This window comes from Pleurodeles waltl, chromosome 10 (genome assembly GCF_031143425.1).
Source record: "Pleurodeles waltl isolate 20211129_DDA chromosome 10, aPleWal1.hap1.20221129, whole genome shotgun sequence".
Taxonomy (NCBI): domain Eukaryota; kingdom Metazoa; phylum Chordata; class Amphibia; order Caudata; family Salamandridae; genus Pleurodeles; species Pleurodeles waltl.
The window spans coordinates 153,888,699-153,911,610 of record NC_090449.1 but is presented as its reverse complement, the minus strand read 5'-3'; the positions used below and the strand labels follow the sequence as shown (position 1 = coordinate 153,911,610).

The 22,912-nt window shown below is 46.3% G+C and overlaps 1 protein-coding gene across 6 annotated transcripts in view; it reads left to right on the top strand.

Annotated features, from left to right (window-relative positions):
* TOM1L2 (target of myb1 like 2 membrane trafficking protein) overlaps positions 1 to 22,912 on the top strand; it is a 336,841-nt gene that overhangs the window by 154,223 nt on the left and 159,706 nt on the right. For 3 of the 6 annotated variants that reach the window (XM_069210085.1, XM_069210083.1, XM_069210081.1), the window contains exon 6: positions 21,790 to 21,954. In XM_069210085.1, coding sequence (XP_069066186.1) covers positions 21,790 to 21,954 — 165 coding nt within the window. Of the gene's footprint in view, positions 1 to 21,782; positions 21,955 to 22,912 lie in introns of all 6 variants that reach the window. The other 3 variants (XM_069210084.1, XM_069210082.1, XM_069210080.1) reach the window with 1 other exon arrangement.

Sequence of the window (22,912 nt, the reverse complement as noted above, 5' to 3'; positions counted from 1 at the left end):
CACATGTGGTGATTGCTGGCCCATAATTCAGCCCCTGGTGGACCCTTGTCGCCCCGAGGCCTGGATGTTGAATTCCTATGGTGGGGTTCACCCTTTATCTACTGATCCCCTTGAGGCACTCTGCCAGTTGTGGTGGGGTTCACTGGCCCCTAGTGGCCCGGGGCCATCCACAGGGATACTCCCTCTCCAATCCGGACTGGAGATTGGCACACCATGATTTACCGGGGTCCCTACTACCTGCACCAGGGCCCCTTCTTCAATCTCATCCACACTTGTGGGTGCTCTCCTCAAGAGCAATATCTGGCTTGACCTTTGGCTGCTCGTGCTGCCGAGAACCGGCAATCGGGCCAAACTTCAACACCCCAGCTCATGATCATTAGGAAATATGGGGAACGACGAGGCCGGCAAACAACCACCCGCTTCCCAACCATGTATAGACCAGTTAATCACTCTGTCTGGTTCCTCAGGGGATGACACCTCTGCTAGAGGCACAAATGCAATCAGTGGCCAGACACAATTCTTCAGGCTATACAGTCTTCCCAGAATGCCCTTGAGACAAAGGTCCGTGAGGTTACAGGAAGATGTCGGTCTCTCTTGCGCCAAGATCTGCGCAATGCGGTGGATCGCATCATGGAGGTGGAAGGTCGTGTGTCCACAGTAGATGGTAACCTCTCAGATCTCAAGACTGAAGTTGCCCAGCTGTTATCCTGGACAAACTAACTTCACCACAGAGCTGAGGATAGCGAGAACCGGTCACGGCGCAACAAGTTGTGCTTCGTGGGGTTTCCAGTGGATGTTGAAAACTCCCACACAACCGAGTTCTTAGAACAATGCCCCAAATCTTGGATGCCTGCTGACAAACTGTCCCCATGGTTTCCGATTGAAGGGGCTCACAAGGAATTGACTCCTAAGCCTCCCCCAGGTGCCCAAAGGCGCCCACTGATAGCAAGATTCCTTAACCTCAAAGACCAGGACAACATCCTCAAAGAAGCAAGAGCGAAGTCTGAACTTAACCACAAGAACTCTAGAATACTCATTTTCCTGGACTACACACGAGAAGTTCAAAGCAGAAGCCAGAGCATTGCAGCTGTATTATATGCTCCTGTTCTCTGAACTTCTCAAGGTTCTTATGGATGGCAAATCCTTCTTCTTCGATACCCCTGAATCGTCCAGGGAATGTCTCACTGAAGAGAACAGGTTCTGCATGTGGCGCTCCCGGTGACAGTCAACGCTCGACGCAAGGATCTCTCATGGACATATGCCATAAGAGGGGTTTTACCCTGTCTTGCCGGAGGAAATATCATAGTGCATCCCCATTGCTGCGTCTCGAGTCACCTACATTATCGACGTCCCAGGGACCTGACCTACCCATGAGTGAGGTGGGCGGTATACGCTTCTCGATGCCTGCAGAAGAGCGGCTGAGCCACACTCCTCCTTCCTTTTAATCAAACCACCCATTCTGGACCCACCTGACTGGTAAACTCGTCATCCTTGCCACCCGGATACCTTGCTGTCTGACCGACTGACCACCTGCGTCCCTGCAGGCACTGCGTTGCATGGATCCAGCTTCCTGGAGGGGTCACCACTCCTCTCCCATCTCGCACAAGTTGTTTTTTGTTTGGGGTTTGCATTATGGGGTGATAGATGTTTCTTGCGGAAAAGTATGGGGGGGGTTGGGGGGGCTGGGGAGGTTTGCTTGGCACACGTTTGAGCAACCGTTTTGTTCAATGTTTTAAACCTTTTTTCTCAGGTGGTCACATTAGTCCATTGCTGCAACTCCCGATGTGTGTCGCTAACAGACATGCGCCCTTTCTAGGGACCCATTCACCATTGCCCACATGCACGTTAGTGGTTCCTGGTGCAACCGGCCACTGACTCCCTGTGCACCGCCAGGCTTTCCTACACTGCAGTGTCATGGAAGGTCGGTGGCCTGCTGGATAAGGTTAAACACTCCTCTTTATTTAGCAGTGTCTGCCCCCCCATTCTGAGGCACCAATGCTTTCCCGACATGGCTATGACAAAGTCTACCATGCTGGATTTATCGGAGGCTCTAGAGGAGGTGGAGATTTTGCTGCACCTTCCCTTCCCTTGACTGTTACCTCGACAAAGTGGGACTCGCAGGGTCGTTACAATGCGCTGATTGGGGTCCTGGAAGGCCAACCTCCTAATCTCCTGTGTGTATATGCTCTCCTCTACACACCTCCTTTTTCCCCCATTGTACATCCAATCTCAAGACCCACCCGGGCGGGAGATCCTAAATAGCCCAGGAAGGGGGATTGGTCACCAAGCAGGGTGACCACCTATCGGGGGGGTCTATGATATCACCTTTCTGACCTGGCCACTCAGATACTCCCAGGGGCCTATGCCCACCTTGGATTCAAGATGGCAGAATCAAGTGGCCACCTGGAGGAGTTCTGGGCACCACCCCTGGGGTGTTGATGGACAGTGAAGTGGTTACTTCCCTTTCCATTGTCCAGTTTCGTGCCAGAGCAAGCAGGGACCGGCGGTCCCTGGACTAGTGCAAACCGGTTTATGCAAGGAGGGCACCAAATGTGTCCTTCAAAGCATACTGGTGGCTTGGGGAGGCTACCCCTCACAAGCCATGTAACATCTATTTCCAAAGGGAAAGGGTTTTGCCTCCCTCTCCCAAAGGAAATTCTTTGTTCTGCCTTCCTCTGCTTGAGCTGGTCAAGCAACAGGAGGGCAGAAACCTGTTTGTTTGGTGGCAGCAGCATGGCTGCCGGGAAGACACCAGAAGACTTGTAGGAGCAATGTTAGGGGTCTTCTAAAGAGCCCCTACACTGCATGGAATCATACAACCAATACTGGCAGCGTAATTGGGGTATGATTCCAATATGTTTGATACCAAACATACTAGTGTTTGAAGTTACCATTATGTAGCTGGACACAAGTAGTAACCTGTGTCCAGTACATGGGTAAAATGGCTTCCCCTCACTTACGAAGTCCAGGAAAATGGAGCTGGATTTCGTAGGGGCACCTCTGCTCATGAAGGGGTGCTCCTCACACACAGGTACCTGCACCCTGCCCTCTAAGCTAGGAGGGCCTGCCATAGGAGTGACTTACAGGAACCTGGTACAGAGACCTGTGGTGAAAGGGTGCATGCACCTTTTCACGCAGGCTGCAATGGCAGGCCTGCAGACACATTTTGCATTGGCTCCCTTAGGCAGCACAATACATGCTGAAGCCCATGGGGAACCGCTGGTGCCCCAATGCTCTGGGTACCTAAGTACCATATACTAGAGACTTTTATGGGGGCAACAGTATGCCAATTGTGGGTTGTGCTAAGTCCTGAGCAACCAAATTTAGAGAGAGAGAGCGCACAGTCACTGGAGTCCTGGTTACTACTATCCCAGTAAACACAGTCAAAACACACCAACAGAAGGCCAAAAGTGGGGGTAACCATGCCAAAAGGAGGATACTTTCCTGCATTCTGTATGCTGGTAAAGGCGGAGTTTGGTCCCAAATACTGTGGCATGGTACAAATCCTTTGTTCCAACCCGTCAGCACAGGTTCAGGTTAATTGAGTGGTGTCAGACTTCTTTCGTAAAAGATGTGGGACTCATCAGGGCTGCCCCTTATCACCACTTCTTTTCACGCTAGCGATTGAGTCCCAGGTGAGGATCCTGAGAGGTGACCTCCAGATACAGGGATGGGTCTGGACGTGAGGATCATATTGCATTTAATGCAGACTATGTCCTTCTGTACTTGGCCAATCCAGTAAGAAGTGGCCCCGATGTTTGTAGCTCTTGGGTCTCGTTGCGGAGGCCTTGGAACTGGCACTTAATCCAGCTAAATTGTTGTTGGTTCTGCTACACCCTGCATGGGATTGCTTTGACTGGCAACATAATATCCAGATCAGTTGCCTCAGCTTTTGCTACTTGGGCATTCAACGTTGCCCTGGAGCCTGAGTTGCAATGGCCCCTTCATGTTACACCCCTTACCCTCAAGATCAAAGAGGACCTTGACAGATGGCAGGCCCTTCCCCTCAATGTCACGGGCAGGATGACCCTATATAAAATGATGATACTGCCCAGATTCCTTTACCTCCTCTAAAACGTTCCCACCACGATCTCTAGGCACTGGTTTAATGAAATGAACTCCATGGCGAAACGGTTCGTGTGGCCCAATTTGCATCCCCGCTTAGCATTTTCTACCTGCCAACGGGGCACCTATGAAGGGGGCTTGGGATGTCCAGTCTCTTTTACCTAGCCTCACAATTGTTGGTGGTCAGTTTTTGACTGGGAGGCGGGTGGTCGGATTTGACATACCAACTAGAGCTCCTTACTACAGGATTTCCTCATATTCTGGCGCTGTTTCATGGCACCCCTATTCCCATCAGCATCCCTGAGGTGACCTGAAAGGTGGTTATCGAGTGATGGGCTGCATTACGCTCCACTGGGTGGTGGTCTTAACTTACCCAACAGACCCCCTTACAGCACTGTTTATGGCTTGGGGAGGTATCCTCTCTTGAAAGATTTGGCAGATGGGATGCGATTAGCATCACACTTCTTGGAGACGTCGGGAGTGGCTCACATATGCTATCATTTCAAGAATTTCATAAATACCTGCAACTGCACACAAGTTGAGGGTTCATATGTCACCTGATACAGTGCTTCCCGAATTTAGTCCGGTGGAAGCCAAGGATATGATGGGTGTACTGGGCAAGGGCAGTGTGTCTCAACTGTATCGCACCCTGAGTATTTAACACCTTGGATCACCAAACGGGCCTTAGATCTAGATGGGAGGGTTGGCTGGGACAGTTGGGTGATGAGGACTGGTGGGACGCCCTGATGGCCCCTAGGGTTCTGATCGTATTATCCCGGCTTAGACTTGTCCAGACTTACTACCTACACCATGCATATCTTATTACAGATAGGATGCACAAAGCGGAAATCCGGGTCAGCTCTCTTTGTCGTCACTGCTCACTGCCCCATGCTGATTTTTTTCATACGGTGTCGGCCTGTCCTAGTATAGCACGCTATTGGGAGGTGATTGTCACTGAACTATCCACCATCCTGGGCTTTGATATAGGTATGGCTCCATTGTTAATCTTGCTGCGTGTCCTCAAGGATGTGGGGGGCAACTGGGCATATGGAGCCTTTCTGGGAGTGGCTCTGCTGGTAGCGAAATGAGACATTGTGGCCCGGTGGACACTTGAGAAGCCTTCCTCACTGATATAGTGGAGGTGTGGCATTGACTGGTGTGTCCAACAGGGAAAAAAACAGGATACTAGGCTCGAGGTTGCCAGGCCAAACATGATAAAACATGGTGTAAAGGGATTGGAAATATGGAGACGGACATGTTATGAGTGGATCGCCATGGGGAACCTAAGTTGTGCTGTGAGAACTATTGACTATTGCACTGTATGGTCATGGGTGGGCCCAATTGTTACTTGTGTACGTGCTTTGCTAATGGATTTTAATGTGACTTGTTATACCTTTTCTAAAACAATAAAACTTGTTTATAAAAAAAAAATGGCAAGTGCCAGGCAGCTCGTGACTTTCCTAATACATTTGTTTTATGCACTACTAATATTGATCCACCTTTAATGTGTGTGCCATTTGCTTAGGAGAGATTTATACAGAGAAATTTCTGGTGCTGTGCATTTTACATCAGTATATTTTCTGTACTGTATAGTGGAAGCTCTTAAGGATAATATAAACTCTTTCCTGTGGAAAACATGTGGGCAGTGCCTGAATGTACTCCATCCAGGTTGCTTTAATTGCATTGGGTTCCCTGTTACCTTTTCTTTTTTGTTTAAGTTATATTATTAATTTTCAGCAGTGTATAGGTTTTTACACTCTCAAGACTTTAGATGTGTGCTACAACATTCTGATAAAGACTGCTAACCCCAGATTCCTCACTTTTTGAAGACTTTCCCAGGTGTCAAATTAGATCCAGAAAATCCTCAGCAGTACCTGCACTTGCTACAATGTGGTACCGATGGCTCTGAATCAACGTGTTCAGTGCGGGAAGTGACATGCACGGGCCTGTATAAGCACCACCCATGCCTGCAGAATTCAGATCTTGGTATCTTTCAGACTACGTTTTTCAAACTTTTAACTTTTTTTCCAGTGTGCTAAGGCATAGTGCCACTGAAATCTCTAAAGCTTAAGCCTTGTGAGAAATGTCGCAAACGAATGTCTATGACAGATCCCACACTTTTTTTGCCTGTTATGTCTGGGGTTGGAAAACTATCACAAAACAGTGTGGCAGCTGTAGGTAGAATATAAGTTACAGTATTCCTACCTCAACATTACCAGATTTTCTCCAATTTGGATGCCACCAGAATTCCTGTGCAGGTGCAAGGGAAAAGAAGAGAAGATTATTCTTATGGAAGAAGCCTCACACACATAATAGTGTCATGCTTCATCATCGACGACCTCTCCCCGACCTGGTAGGACAGTACCACCAGGGTAGACTCGTCCTCCTGTTGGACTCAGAGCAAGAGGGAGTTCTTAGATAAAAGACCACTGGATAACGATAGGATTCAGATCAGTAAGTTAAAAATGGTTTACAGTTCCCCAGTTAAATACCTTTATTCTATGGAGACTGTAGGTAAGATTAAAAACTAAGTGGGATGGTTGCTGAGTAGTAGGACTCAAACCATCTCAGTAATAAGGCCAGCCTGTTTCTGCCCTCATTCAATAGCCCTAACTGGTCTAGGGCATTCCTCGGGCCAAGAATCCCTCAGTCTTTACTCTCGCCCACTGTGACAACTATTGAGATGTTGGTACCTACAAGGAGCGGGAGCGAATAGGTGGATTGGCTCAATGTACCTTTTGATGTATGTGTGACTATAAAGTACATCGTCCCCCCTCCTTGAACAGAAAGCCAGCATCCCCAGAAGTGTAGGGTCATTATCATTTGCTCTGTTTCTTTCAGGTAGGGCTCACCTCAGTACATTAACTACTTACCTTTTTAATATATTTCAGGACTGCTGAAATCCTGGATCTCCAGCTTCCCACCCAAGAGGTGAAGACAAATGTGATTACTGAGGGGCTCTAGCAGGGACACACCAGTTCTGAGCCATTGCTTCCCTTTAATGAGGCTCTCCCTGATAACTTCTTTGGGGGCCTGGGCTAAGCTCTGTTTGGGGCCTTCAGCCAATTGCCAGATTGCCTGTCGCTACCATCCGGCACTGGGGATTCTGACTTCCTGACCAAGCTTCCAGCGCCCAAGACCTGGGTTTTTTCAGGCTTTGGCCAGTAAGGTGAACCCAAATGCATTCCCATATAGTCCCACATAATCCTATTGGATTGAGACCCTTGGGAAATGAGCGCTTAGGGAGCTGTATTGCCGGGGAACTCACTGTCCCAGAAGACTGCTGTTGTCAGGAGGAGGGCCCGCACCTGATTCCGCCATGCGCTTAAAGCACCCATCCACGTCCAAAGCTCCCTCCAGGGCTCCCCAATACAAAATTCCATTCACAGAATAAACAGGAGGTAGAAATATGCAGTACCAGCAAAACAGGGTTGGAAATAGGCGGAGACAAAGTTCCAATAACATGCAAAACACCAATGAATGCTCAAACGCAATTAGGGAACATAGATTGTTTTTAACAAATGTTCAAAAATTCATCCAGAATAGCTGGGAGAATGGGGATTCTCTTAAAAATAAAATCATACACTGGATCAGGCATAAGCACCAGTGTCTGTTGGTTGTCCACTCGAATATTGGGAGAGCAGAACGGCTAGTCAGCTCGAATGGGAGTAATAACACTATTGCCCTTGTGGTTAGTGATAAAACAATATTAGATGGCTTGATCTCCATGGACCTAAGAGCTAGCCCATTCATAAAACCCACAGTGTGTTTTAAGGTTCACATCCCACTGATCGAGGGAGGCATTTTGTGTCAGAATCAGTATGCTTCGACTAGACAACCAAGGCAGCACCAACAGATCAATCAATCAGGAATTTGTAAAGTGCACTACTCACCCGTGAGGGTCTCCAGGTGCTGAGGAGGGGAGGGGGGAGGAGTTTGAAGGTGATTCTCTTGTTGAATGGGAGCCAGTGCAGGTTTTCAGGTGGTCTGTAATGTGGCAGTGGTAGGGCATGTCCAGGATGAGGCGTGCGGAGGTGTTCTGGATGCTTTGCAGCCTCTTCTGGAGTTTGGCCGTGGTTCCTGCGTAGAGGGCATTGCTGTAGTCCAGTTTGCTGCTCGCAAGTGACTGGGTAACTGTTCTTCTGGTTTCAGTGGGTATGCATTTGTGGATCTTTTGGAGCATGAGGAGGGTGTTGAAGCAGGAGGAGGAGAAGACGTTGACTTGCTCGGTCATGGATAGTGAGGGGGCCAAGATGAATCCTAGGCTGCGTGCGTGGTTGGTGGGAGTTGGAGCGGTGCCGAGAGTGGCAGGCCACCAGGAGTCATCCCATGCGGAGGAGGTGCAGCCGAAGATGAGAAATTCCGTCTTGTCTGAATTGAGTTTGAGGCAGCTGCTCTTCATCTATTCGGCGATGGCCTTCATCCTTCGTGGAGGTTGGTCTTCGTGGAGTCCTTGGTGAGGGAGAGGATCAGATGGGTGTCGTCGGCTTATGAGATGATATTGAGGTTGTGGGATCGGACGATGTCAGCGAGTGGGGCCATGTAGACGTTGAAGAGGGCCGGGCTGAGGGACGAACCCTGGGGTACACCGCAGATGATTTTGGTGGCCTCCGAGCAGAGTTGGGGAGGCGGACTATCTGGGTTCTGCCGATGAGAAACGAGGTGACCCAGTCCAGGGCTCTGTCATGGATTCCGGCATTGCTGTGGCGTAAGCATAGGGTGTGGTGGCAGACTGTGTTGAATGTGGCGGTGAGGTCCAGGAGGTTGAGGGCCACGGATTCGCCACTGTCCAGTATGGTTCTGATGTCAGTGGCGGCGATGAGGGGCTTTCAGTGCTGTGGTTGCTGCGGAATCCGGATTGGGAAGGGTCCAGGGTGGGGTTCTTCTCAAGGAAGCGAGTTAGTTGTCTGTTGACCGCCTTCTCGATGACTTTTGCCGGGAAGAGGAGCAGGGAAATAGGCCCGAAGTTCTTGAGGTCCTTTGGGTCCACCTTGGGTTTTATGAGGAGGGCGTTGATCTCGGTGTGTTTCCAGCTCTCCGGGAAGGTGGCAGACTCGGAGGAGCTGTTGATCTTCTGTAGTTGGGGTGCAATAACGGAGCTTGCTTTGTTGAGGATGTGGTGAGGGCAGGGGTCAGATGGAGAGCTGGAGTGGATGGTGTTCATGATTTCGATGGTGTCGTTGTCGTTGACCGGGGGTCCAGGAGAGCAGGAGGTTGGTCAGAGGTGAATCTGTGGTGTTTGTGGTCTCTGGGGGGGGTGTCTGGGTGCTGAAGCTGTCGTGGATGTCTGCAATCTTGCGGTGGGAGTAGGAGGCTAGGGAGCTGCAGAGGTCTTGGGATGGCGGCGTGTCATTGGCGTGGGAGCTGGGGTTGTAGAGTTCCTTCACGAAGTTGAAGAGCTCCCTGTGGCTGTGTGCGTTGTTGTTGATTCGGTCTTTGAAGGTGGTTCCCTTGGCGGCTCGGATGAGTTGGTGGTGTCTGCGGATGGCGTTTTTGAAGGCTGTGAGGTTGTCCAGAGTCTGATCTTTGCGCCACTTTCTTTCGAGTCTTCGCCAGCTTTACTTAGATTTGTGGAGGTTGACAGTAACCAGAAGAAGGCCTTTCTGTTGGTGTGTCCGTTGGAGGGATTCTTGATTGGGGTGAGAGTATTGGCACAGGTGTTGACCCATTGCCTGAAGTTGCGGGCAGCTGCATCGGCATCCGTGGTGTCGGTGGGTGGGTTCTGGTAGAGGGTCGCGATAAGTTGGTCTTCGGTGACCTTGTTTCAACTGCAGTGGGGGCTCCGTTATGGGTGGTGGTGTGTTGTGGGTTTCTTGAAGGAGAAGTGGATGCAGCAGTGGTCTGTTCGGTGGTGTGGCTGAAAGAGACTTGATTTCAGGCGGAGAAAATAGGGTCGAGTGTGTGTCCTTCGGAGCGGGTTGGTGTTGTGACAAGCTGTTTGAGGCCGAGGTTGGAGAGGTTGTCAAGCAGGGTGGCAGTGTTTTTGTCTGTGTTCTTGGGGTGGAAGTTTAAGTCCCCGAGGAGCATGTAGTCAGTGAATGCAAGAGCATGCGTGCCGATGATGTCGGTAATGGAGTCGCTGAATTGCTGTCGTGGTCCGGGGGGCCTGTAGACAAGGGTCCCTCGGAGGGTGGTGACAAATCTGGAGACAGTGGACTGTCTGAGCTATAATGAACCAATTGCAATAGACACTAGGAAATTACTGTGTGTGCAGGCCCAAATAGTGAAGGTGGCTCAAGATACGAGTTTAGATAGGACCATACCTCAGGAGCTACAGAGGAAAGGAAGAGGGAAGCCCGTAAATAGCTATGAAAAGACATGAGGCTCAAACAACCACCCTAATAACATCCGATTCAAAATCCATTTGTCTAGTCTCTTGGAACATGGCAGGATTAAGACACAAGTTAAAGCACCTTGATTGACAGAAGTACGTCCACCGGTTTCATCTCTGCCTTTTTCATGCATTCTAGCTGGTGGACCCATTATATAAGCTGGGATGTAAAACTTAATACTTTAACACAATCCCCTTGCCGAGTGGCAGACCCTCAGGGGGGTTGGTCTTCTGGTTAAAAATGTCACTAAATGCTACAGTTACAGTGCACCCCATAGATTCGCCTGACATCCTGGTAAGAAAGTTAATTAAACATAATAAGACTTCATTCCATGTGTTTAATGTGTACATAAGGCCGTGAAGGAGCAACCAGGGGTCAAGGATTGTGGAAACACTAGATAACACTCTTAAAACCATAGTGCATAAAGACACAACTTTTATAGAGGGGTGATTTCAATTGTACTTATGAGCCAATATCTGGCTTAGGATCTATTATGGAGGACGTGGACATGGCAAGAGTATTCCCCAATTATGAGCTGGTCCATTGGTACAGTGCACAGTTGCAGCTATGCAATTGGTACATCTTACACTAGAACATGGCCTAAGAGCATGCAGTGGTTGGGTGAGCCCTGATAATGCTAATTTATATACATTTAAAAGGAGTAGCGCTCAATCTAGGTTAGATTACATTTTACATAGTAGAATCTCATGGGATTGTATAATTGCCTTCAGAATAGAGTGCAGAGAAGACAGCAGCAATTTCCTGCTATGTTTAGCGATGGAAAGGAGTCTCCCAGAAATACGCATAGCATCTATACAGCTGTCAATTGCCAATAATCGCAGGACAGTAAAATGGCCTGCCATACTGAACAACCTAGAAATCTTGACCAACATCTATAACATACTTTCGGATGTAATGAGCCCTTTTATTAAGCAGTCCTCATTTGATATACCAATACTGGAAGTCCATCAATCCTTGGTCACTGCTCTCAGGTCGCACTTTACTAAGCCGCAAGGATATAAAGAAAGGGAAGTGGTAGATAGAGATTTTGTACGCAGTCCTTGGTAATTGAAGGAATGCAAAGTGGCTAAGAAGTCACTACTTAAAGCAATAGAGAGCAAAAATGTAACAGCTGTGCGAGAGGCCAGGTTAATTATTTAAAAAAAAAAAAAAAAAGCTCTTCAGAGAGCCAAAAGGAACTCGGAAGAGTGGGACTGGGATGACTTGCTTCAAGCGGCAAAATGTAAGGATGCTTTCACATTTTGGAAGATAATTGCCCATGGAAGCAAAGATATATTAACTCGCACAGAGCATTACTTGGAACCCAGTTCTTGGAGCACATACTTTACAGATGTGTACTCTGAACCCATCAAGCATAGGCAAGAACTCCAAAAGGTTTTTAACAATTGCATAAATTGTTTCAGTATGGATGAAATGTTTGAGGCCATAGGTGCCTTTTAACTAGGCAAAGCCCCCGGTCTGGACAAAACCCCGGGTGACCTTTTTAAACATGCCAAAGAAGTATGGGATCCATATAGTAATGCAGTGGCCTCGGGAACACCGGTTCCTCCCACATGGAAAGGGGCCGAAACAGTCCCAATCCACAAAAAAGAGAGCAAGCAGGAACCAGGTAATTATAGGCCAATTAACCTTATAGATGTACTACAAAAATATGTGCTAGGCAGGTACTAAGGAAACTGAGCGATTGAAAGGACGATAATAACAACTTATCAGTATACTAGGGAGGGTTTAGGACCCTTGTAATTACAATTGACCAAGTCTTCAGGCTCCTATGTAGCCTGTGGAAATACACCAGATTAAGGGAGAGGCATTTGTACATCTGATTTATAGATCTGAGGGCACCCTTTGACCTAGTCCCAAGAGGCCCTCTGTGGGCTATGCTCAAGAGACAGGATGTACCGATAACCTTCTAACTCAAATAATATTATTGCGCCAAGGCAACTATGCCCAAGTGAGATGGGGTATGCATGGTGAACTCATGGAACCCATTCCCATCAATAGGGGAGTGAGGCAGCGGTGTGTGCTTGGACCCACCCTGTTCTCGCGCTATGTGAATGATGTAGTTGACCATCTAAAAAAAATGCAGCCATGACTCCCCAAAGCTTTGTGGACCCCTGTTCCGGCGCTATGTTTCTAGGATGACACCATTTAAGCAAAACAAAGTACATGGCCATTAAACCTCCTACTACCTCTAAGTAAAACCTCATAATCCAGGAGCAAACATTAGAGCATATGTCCAATTTTATTTACTTTGGTGTAACATTAGATTCCTGGCTATCATGGCTCCACCATATGAGCAAAACAAAAGTGGTGCTTGTTCACATCCAAAAGGCTATTACTAGCAAAGATCAAAATCGAAAACGGTTGCTGCAGCCTTATATGGGGCTGAGCTATGGGACATAGGTGACATAAAACAGCTCATACTAATTGAAAATACATTTTTGAGAGGGTAACTGGGGCTACCTACGTCAGCACCATTAATACCTATGACCCAGGATTTAAACATCAAACAAGCAGAGAATTTAGTAGCCCTGAAACCATTGCTGTATTGGATAAGACTGTTGGAAACTCTGAAACTGATCCACCATAGAGAAGGTCTTGAGGATCTATTGGAGCTTAATGGCTCCCTAACTTTCCTCTGGCTTCGATATGTACAGACTTGGTTTGGCAAGCTTGGCCTACTTTATAACTGGAGTGAACCTCACACATTGACACCAAACTCAAAGGTCCAATTGAAGCAAATATACTGGGAGTGTTTCTTAAATGCCTTACACCAAAACTCTAGATTAAGCAGAAGTATGACACAATACCTCACTGTCAAGCCAAACCTAGGTTTTGAAGAATCCCTTGATACAATCCAACCCCAGCTGGAGAAAACATTATACCTGAACTTCCGCTGTGATACCCTTCAAGTAAGAGATTTCACTGCGAAATGGAATTTAAATGAGAATATTGAAGAAGATACTAATTGCACTTTATGTACTTTAGGTAGCTCTGAAAATATTGCACACATGTTGTATTTTCTTTGCACGGCCTATGACAAACACAGGAGTAAATGGATACGACCAATTTGCAGAAATATGTGATTTAGGAAACATCTAGAAGCCCTAATAATTTTTAAATATGAAACAAATCTCTACATAGTATGTGGTCTGAGTAAATACCTACTTACAGTTGGTTTCATACGTGGGAAAATGGTCCTCAAATTTTAAATTGAAATTAACTTACTATTTATTATTTGTTGGACTGACCAATTGCAGTTTTTATTTGCATATGTTGATATTTAGCTGTAAAAAAAAAAAAAAAGAGCAAACGTAATGCATTGATTTTATCTTATATGATATTGAATTGTGTATTTGCTTTTAAAGGTCTTTTTACTGAAATAAAGCTGATCATGATGATGATGAGTGGTCTCCTCCACCAGTCGTGCTTTGTGGTCCATCTATGCCAGATACCTTCTGGGCCTCTATACCCTTGCTCTGTGGGACTCGATCACCCAGGTTCTACTGATCGTGCTTGATGAAACTTGTACCATTCTTTCTCAGACAATTCAAGATGGTTGTAAGGCAGAGAAATGTATGATCCCTTGTGAGCTTGACAGAACTAAGTCCATTGGCATGGCCTTTGGTAGCAGTGTGACCCTCCATTGACTTGCAAATGTGGTCCTCTGGTGTTTTGGGTGACATCTAGACTAGGTTGATGGACATGCCTTTTCATGGTTCTTTTCTTTTTGAGAATAAGGCTGATGCTGGTCTAAAGCACTTTAAGGAAAGCGGGCCTCTTCTGTTCAGCCTATCTGCCACACCAAGAGTTTCACCCCCTCCATGGCTTTGGTAGGGTTTTTTCACATCGCTAACAACTGCAGCCAGCTCAGCAATCCCCAAAACCTTTTCGTGGCCACAGACTCAAAGCCCCAGGGGACAGTAGACAGCCGAGTCAGTCGCCCCTTGCACTGCTGCCACCTCCAAACCTCTTTAGCGTGTCCTTAGTAACACACAGCCACCCTGATGGAGGCAAGATCGGCATTTAATGCCAATGGGTGTTGCATATCATCAGCAGGGTTATACCCTACCATTCCTCGACACCCCTCCATCCCCAGAACTGCTGACAGAAGACCATCTGTCCCTTTTACAGCAGGAAGCGCGGGATCCTTTGACCAGAAGGATCTCTGCGGTGGATGCTGACTTCAGAAGTAGGACATGGTTGTTATTCCTGCTACTTTCTGTTGCTGAAAAAAGGGCATGGCCCTTCACCCTAATTTAGACGTTCAACCTCTCCACCACCTGTCCACATCTCGTCCCATTCACTGCCTCCTCTTCAGCCATCCGCCTTGGGCTCCGCTTATTCGTGTCTTACCCTCACTTCATTGCCTTCTTTCTGGTTTTGGACCACCACCCACAAGAAACAGATGGCAGCCACCATAAGTGGCAAAGATAAATATGGAAGCACTCTGCTGGAGATGCACACATGCCTGAAGAATCAGACAGCAGCAGCCAGGGAGATGCTTCCAATAGTGGCACCTGCCATAAGAGGTATTTTGTCTGACGCTTTGGAGATTTAACAATTTACCTCACATTTTTCCCAGGTTCTTTATGATATTACTTTGCAGGGATGCCTCACACTCAGTCCCTTGCCTTGAAGGACATCACTCGGTGCCTAATGTGTTTTTTGCACAGGCTTTTACCTGCTTTTGTCTATTAGGACCCAGTCACCTCTCCTAACAAGCTCCACATACTCTTCTTGTGGCACGTGCCAAGAGAATCCACCTCCATCTTGCTGGGCTGTGGTTTATGCTTCATGTTGTTGATAATTTATTTCCTCTGGGACAGCCTGTTACATTAATCAGAAATGGAGACGTTTTCAACTAAGGGCATCTCTAGGTGTCAGCCCTTTCATTCCAGAAGGGGTTTAGGTAAAAAAACTTTAAAATGACTGACTTGGTGAAGGACTGCGTTTTGTGGAGGACTGTGTTTTTTCAACATTGATGAATGCCCCCAAAATCAGATATATGTAAGCCTAATGCACTTGTAATATCCCAAAATACATCTAATTAATCTGGTTTACAGCTCTCAGTGGAATGTCTCGGAGCAGAGTCAACCTACCATTTCCTTCCAAATATTCTACCCGTACATGAGGTAGAGGGGTGCCAACTGCCTTGATAGGGTTGTAAATGGAAACAAATGAAGTTACAGCAATTTATTTTGAGGAAACTTGAAAGGAGACTTGGCTTACCAGAACTTGCAAGTTTTGTATGACTGTTTTTCTGTATTTGAATCGTATTTTTAGCAAACATTCTAAACACTGCTCTTACCTTTCCAGTCCATTTCAAATGAGGCTGACGCTTCTACAGTTGTAGCAGGTGTTATAAAAAATGCATGGCCACAGTCATGTTGATCCAAAGATTAGCTTAGCTCTGTACTCTTACTTCATTATTCATCGAGTTGCTCTCACCTTATGGAAGAATATTAAATAAAAGGGGAATGGATCCGTGTCTCTTCAATAATTATCAAGTCCTGTTCATGAGCGCCAGCTTTTGCTTCTGTGTAAACAAAAATTATAAAAAGATCGATGTTACATCCTCCATAGAAGTGCATGAAATGCTAGAATGGAGGCCTGGTTTCTTCAGTGCACTTAACATATTTAAGTATTGAAATTCCAAGAACCTTTTTTTCTCTGGGTTAGTATTACTAACATTTGCTGCTACCAAGAGTCACTTTTAGTATTGTGCTTTAGATTATCACTTCATTATACAGTGATACAGCACAATATGTCACCTGATTTCAATGTTGGAATGTGCATGTATTCTTTAGTAGAAGTTCTGCTTGTGTTTTTTTTTAATCGTTATATTGTGAATAAACATCACGTTTAAAATGGAAACAAAAACAAATCATATACAGCTCCAATCACGATCTTTTTTTTTTTTTCTCAACTATTTTCTGGCTTTTGCATAGAAACAAAAAACTACCATGCAGTGAAAGGATCTCAGGGTCGCATATTATATCCTCACAGATCAAGAGGTGCACGGTTTTGCAGGTGTGACTTAAATCACACTTCAGGGTAGGCATCAACAAAAGAAACCGTATTATAGGTAGTACTCATTATAGTATGAACCAAGCCATCAATCCAAGTCCTTATTGATAAACACAGCACATACACACCTGGTTGTCACGTTATTCATGAATGTTATCCCACCTTAACATTCCGATCAAGCAAGTCACTCTCCATCTTCTTAGTTGAAATCAGAACTCTAATCCCCCTCGTCATTGAACGTATCAAGCAGCTGTCCTCAGGCTATAGTATCTCTTCCGCTGCCCCCTCATCAATATGTGACAGGCGCATATGATGTTTCTCTGCCGCTCCCCATTCAAGTATGTCTCTGTCACTGGCCTACCAGCAGCATCCTGGTTCCCAACCACCCCATGGCCACATGCCATTTAGCTAGATGAAAAGCCAGCTGAGTGAGTTTGTTGGGAATCTTACGCACCCTAGACCTTGCCACCACATCCAACTGACTAGCTATCCTAGTCAGAGGGATCACCAACCCCTTGGCCCCTAGGTACCACTGCTCTCCAAAAATTCTGGATCTCAGCGCAATTCCAAGCCAGGTGCAAAAAGGTCGTATTTTCCACCCCACAGCGCATGCATTTTGCCTTAGAGAGATCCATTCTATTTAATTTGTGAGATGCCACGTAAGTGCTGTGCATGAAATTTAAATGTAACAGCTTGAATTTGTTATTAAAAGATAAAGTGCGCACCAGCTCTGATGCATGGACCCAGTCAGTGTCTGAGATTGGTCCATCCAGTCGCGCCCAGCCCATCGCTGTGTAGGGCATTTTCAAAATATCCCCCCTGAGTGCTTTATAGAACAGGGTAATCAAGTGCCACTCCTCTCCCCACTGAAGAAAGCCACTCTTGAGGATCGCTATTCTGCCGGAAAGTCGCACCACACCTCCCACGCGATGCTTTCCAGTTTGGCATAATGCAGAAAATGACCTGGACCTACTCCAAAGGTGTCTTGAGCTTCTTGAAAAGTAGAAAACCAGCAACAATTTTTACTTAACCTTCTTTACTTTTACGTCTGTATCAATATAAGAGCCACAGCAGATCACAGACAAAAAAAAAACACTGATTGTTCCTTGTAATATAAGCAGCCCAAAAAAACAATTAAGATGAACTGTCAAAATTATCTTTCTTTTTAAAATCAAAGTGCAGTACCTCTTAATTCCATGAGATGGCAGTATTGGCCCCAAAAAAAAATCTAAGTAACTGCTTCAGTTCTTCAGATTGACGTTACTATTATTAGAAGTACTTCCTACTTGGTTTCGACGAGGAAAATGGGTCCGATGCAGCGGTCTACTCGTCGCCAGAAATACTTGTAGTAAACATGACTACAAGTATAGGTAAGGTTAAGCTCTTTTATTGAACATATAGACCGCTGCGATGTCGCAGCTACCGCCCCAACCGTCCTCTTGACTCCGAGTGTCTCAAGCTCTCTGTCATGAGCTCAAGACGTAAAACGGGAGTCGCGAGGACGCGGCATCACCACAAAAAGGCTTGCCTGGGTAAAGATAACCTGCCACCTAACAGCCCTCACTCTCTATTGTTCCGTAGACATGTCGGCATCGATGGCCCGAAACAGTGCAAGGTCCCAAGCCACAGTCACCTGTCAAAGGGAGCTCTACAAAGCACCTTCTGTACCACCATTTCCCAAATTGCTGCTGTAGTCATGACCACTTAAGGGACCTGATGTTCCGATCTGCCCCACACGTCCCCGTCCCCCCAATCAACAGTTGAGCTAAGGTGTCCTCCCCAACCTTGTATCTGAACAACCTTTTCCCCTAACTGTCAGGCTTGGCCATCTACCTTGCAACATGTTGTAAATGTGCTCCAAAACTAGTACAACTGCATGTCCTGGAAAGCTAGCCCTCCATCTTCTATATCCCTTCTGAGCGTTGACAACTCCATCGTGCTACTTTGGCCAGCACAAATTAAGGAGACTAACAGGCTGTTCAGTTTGCAGAAGAGTTCAAGCTCAAGCGGGAATATCGAATTCTGGATGAGATAAAGGCAGCGTGGGAGAAAAAAACATATTCACGGTAACTGCTCTACCCATCACCAAGAGGGGGGAGTCAGTTTCAGAACCCAGTTGAGTTCTCGAGGCCTCTCACCACCCTGTCCACATTCAAATGCTGTGTGTGTGTGAGATCCCAACACCTAGGTACCGAAATCTCTGTTTCCCAGTGGAGCTCGACATCTGGGAGCTGATTCAGATTCTTCCTGATCAACCCTCCCAAGGGGAACAAAAGCAGTTTTCAAATATTACTTTTGAAGTCTGAGACTTTGCCAAAAACAGTCAGTAACCACAAAAGCAGTTGTACTGACTCGCCAGGAGATTTACACAGACTAACGCATTGTCAGCTTATAAGGAAACAACATGGCTGGAAACCCCCCACCCAAATCCCCCAAGGTTCCAGTTCCCTTCGTAACAGCAGAGCGAGTGGCTCAATCACAGGTGCAAAGAAGAGAGGAGAGGTAAGAGGGACACGCCGTCTGGTCCCTCTACCCGATCACCCACGCCTTAGAGAGATCACCACCCACCTAGACACTAATGGGGGGGTTGGTGAACAATAAATTGCACCCAAGCACAAAATTTAGGCCCAAATCCTATACCTCCTAACACTTCCATCAGAAAACTCCACTCAGCAGTATCAAAAGCCTTTTCTAGGTCCAGGGAAACCAGTGCCATTTCAGCCTCATCACCCCAGGTTTCATGCAGTACATAAGTGAGTCTATGCAGGTTACTGCATGCCAGTATAAAGCTGCATTGTTATTAATGGACCAGCTCACGTATTACACCCAACAGTCTAGTCGCTAAGATTTTGAGTAGTATTTTAACATTCAAATTGAGCGTGGTGAGTGGAGTATACAAGGATGGATCTGCTGGGTCACCACCAAGCTTCTGCATAAGACACACAATCCCTTCACACGAGGTCCCCGGGGACTTGGACCTACTGAGAGTCTTTATAGTGTCACTCAGTTCCTCCAGAGAGATTTCCACTTCCAAATCCTGCGTATAGTCCGGCCCCAAACGAGGCAGCCCAACCCTCTCCAAGAAATTGTCCAGTGCCCCCTCTGGGCCAACCCAGCCAGTCTAATACGTGGCCTTAAAATGATATACAAAGCAGACAAGATATTCCGACAGCTGGTAACTAATACACCAGCAGCATCTCAGAGGTTCAATATGGGAGGAACTTCCATTTTCTCGCTGGAGGATCCAGGCCAGAAACTGGCCGGATTTGTCACCTTCCTTTTGTAACCTCTGATGATATGTTTTAAGGGTAGTCCTCAAGTGTATTCCAAAGCCGTCGCATCTCTCTATGCACCCTCAGCAGTTCTGCATGCATATCAACCAAACTTACTTACATTTTTTGCAGGTCAAGCAAGTATCTCTCCTGTGCTTTGCTATCCTCCTTCATTTGTCTGCGCTCTCCACAAAGGGGTCCCTATGCACTTTCCTCTCACCACTGCCTTCAGCGTCCCCCACTCGATACCTCTGGCTGTTCATTGTCCTCCATTTCACCCCTTGGTAGTCAGTCAGAGAGGTAGCCAATGTGTCCTGGCACACCACGTCTGTCCGGAGATCAGGGTCTTTCATCAGTAAAGAGCACCAGTAGGCACATTATTTCAACGCAGTGCAGGCAACACGTGGCAAGATCAGAAAGGAACCATCCCGGATGCTTCACCGCTGTCATCTGTGTGTGTTCTGCTCCCCCCCCCAAACCCGCCCCCACCCAGGAAGCATTCCACACAACCATAGGTATTAAGCGTTCGAGAGTGGCAGGTATACTCACGCCCCTCCGGGTGCAGTGCTCGCCAGCCATCTAGTAGGCCCAAATTGTACTTGACTGTGATAAGGGAACCACCATCATGAGCTTAGTGCAATGTTTTGGTGGGTAGTGATCTCTGTCTCAATCCAGTATAGAGTTAAAATCTCCCACCCAGATCATGGGGGACCCTACGACACCCTCCAGTAGGTCCTGGATTCTATCATAGAAAAACTGGTCATCCTTGTTACAATCTTACTTGCTTTGAAGAAGGAAAAGGAGATAACGCCATTCCACACCAATTCACTGTAGATATGCCTAAATAGTAACCCTGGGGCAGCCCAGGTACCTTCCCTCTATCATACTAGGAGTAGGATGCAGAGAACAGCTGTCCCTCCCACTTTCTCCCTAATTTCTGAGGTTCCCCACCCACTAGGTGCTTCTCCTGTAAACAGACTATCTGCACTTTGTGTCACCTGAGAAAGGAGTAGACTCTATTGCGCAGAGTAACTTTTGATCCCTCTGATATTCCATGTATTTATTAATATGCACAGCCATAAATTGCTATGCCTCCCACTTGCAGCGTTAATCACCCCACCTCCTTTACCTACATCTATTTCACCGGCCCCCAGCGAGGAATGCTAGTGAACTAACAATCCATCGGCACTGTAGCCAAAACTAGGCACTCTCCGACAGGGGGAGCATAGAACAATCTAACATCCCAGCCCCTCACCCCGGATAGGCATTGAAACAAAACACAATGTGGATCCAGTATAGCTCTTGCTGTCAGGATCCCCAGCCTAAACCCTTGATCCCCAGCCATTGCCTACCACTAACCGTGTAGAGACACCTCCTAGACCCCATACCCAATTTAATGCCATATTTAATAATAGGTCACATGAAAAACGACCCCCCACCCCCATGACAGGGTAAGGGGTAATTAAATACAGCATAGAACATCTAGTCGGGCAACAGAATTGCTTAACATCAATGCAGCCTTTTGGGCAGGCAGGTAACTCCAATAAAGATCTTAGAGAAAAGCATCTTCTTTCCTCTATTATTTATTAAGGTTTTTTGTGGAAGTTCCACTTGCGTGGACACTACTAGCTGTTTTAGTGGGATAACTGGAGCTATTTTGCTTTTTGATTTGATAGAATGATCTAATTTGTGGGCAAGAGATTTTATAGGACCCAAATTCAAGTTTTGTTCCTAAGAACTGAAAGAAACATTGTCAGAATGGCTCCTTGTGGAAGGCTGGCATGCAAAGTCTTTAATGGACCCACTTTGAGAAGTACCCCTCTCTAGCAACTAGCTTCTTTTATAACTTACATGGGAGGACATTGGGGCCAAGCTTTTCTGTTGTAATCCATGTGGCAGAAAGTTAGTAATCCTGTTTGCTAAACTTGGCCATTGAATAGGTGAGTCTTGAAGGTCTTAGTGCAAGACTTCGAGCATAATTCCTGTGTTTTGTGTTTGAACATTGGAAAAGCTGACAGAACCTCTATATATTTCTGCTCTTGTGTTTTTTGTCCCTGTTGGTGTGGCAGAGTGTCCCAGAAGTAGATCCAGCAGCAACCATGAACAAGTCGCAGTCACAAAAAAAGAACACCAACATGTATTCATCTTCCTCCTCACCATCAGCATTACCGTACACACCACCCCAAGCTCCCCCCTTGTCTGCAGGAGGGCCAATAACAGCCAGTCCTGAACAGGTAAGCCTTTTCTGATAGCAATTTACACTAAGCAATTGTATACTATCTACACTTACATTAGCAAGTATATTATTTTGAGTTGCATCTTCTAGAAAATATTTGTTCAGTACATATATTCATTTCCCTTCTCACTATTTATTCCTCTGGATGTATACGTTGATCCAAAACTAACTTCCCAGCTCAAAATGAAGGGTCTCGCATGAAAATGCAGTATTGCAGCTGATGACAAACAACATCACTAATTGAAGTTTAATTTGCATAAATGCACAGTATCGTGTTGCTGACTTTATAGTCAATACTTGATTGTAAAAAGTAAATCTTGAATTGTAGCTAAAAACGTGGTTCATAAATTTGTATTTGGGAAATGGGCATGTCACTGATGAGTAATGGAAGACTGACATGAAGAGGTATCTAACTAGACTCCATTCTCGCAAGATACAGCCTGGAAATGCTTTCTGCAATTTGTGGTTTCACCTCTTTGGCCTACATCTGGCCTCTAACCAGAAAGAGGAGACAAACTCCTTTTTTTCATCATTACATTCACAAGATTGTCTCCACTTCCTGTCTCTTCCTTGCCATCATCCATTAGCCCAGTAAGTAACAATGCGCCATTTGCTAATAATTTAACAGTGTCTTTACCTCTTATGAAATTACCTAATTATCACCCTTAGTCAGTCTCTGAAGAAAAGAACTTCAAATTGCAGCACTATGTAGCAACTCGCAGAGGCTCTGAGTAATCGAATGGTCCCAGATAAGTGTGTTCTAAGTTGTTGTGTTCTTGGTCCGGTTCATGTAACTTCGTAATGGTGATTTATTTTCAGTTCCAGCACTAGTGCTCATTTTCTTTGTTTGAATCTGTTTATTGATATTTGTTTTTTCAGGGTGTTAACAAAACAGTTGAACAGCATAGTCAGTAACAATTACAAACATGTTGTAAAGTATTAGTGGCCGAGCAGCT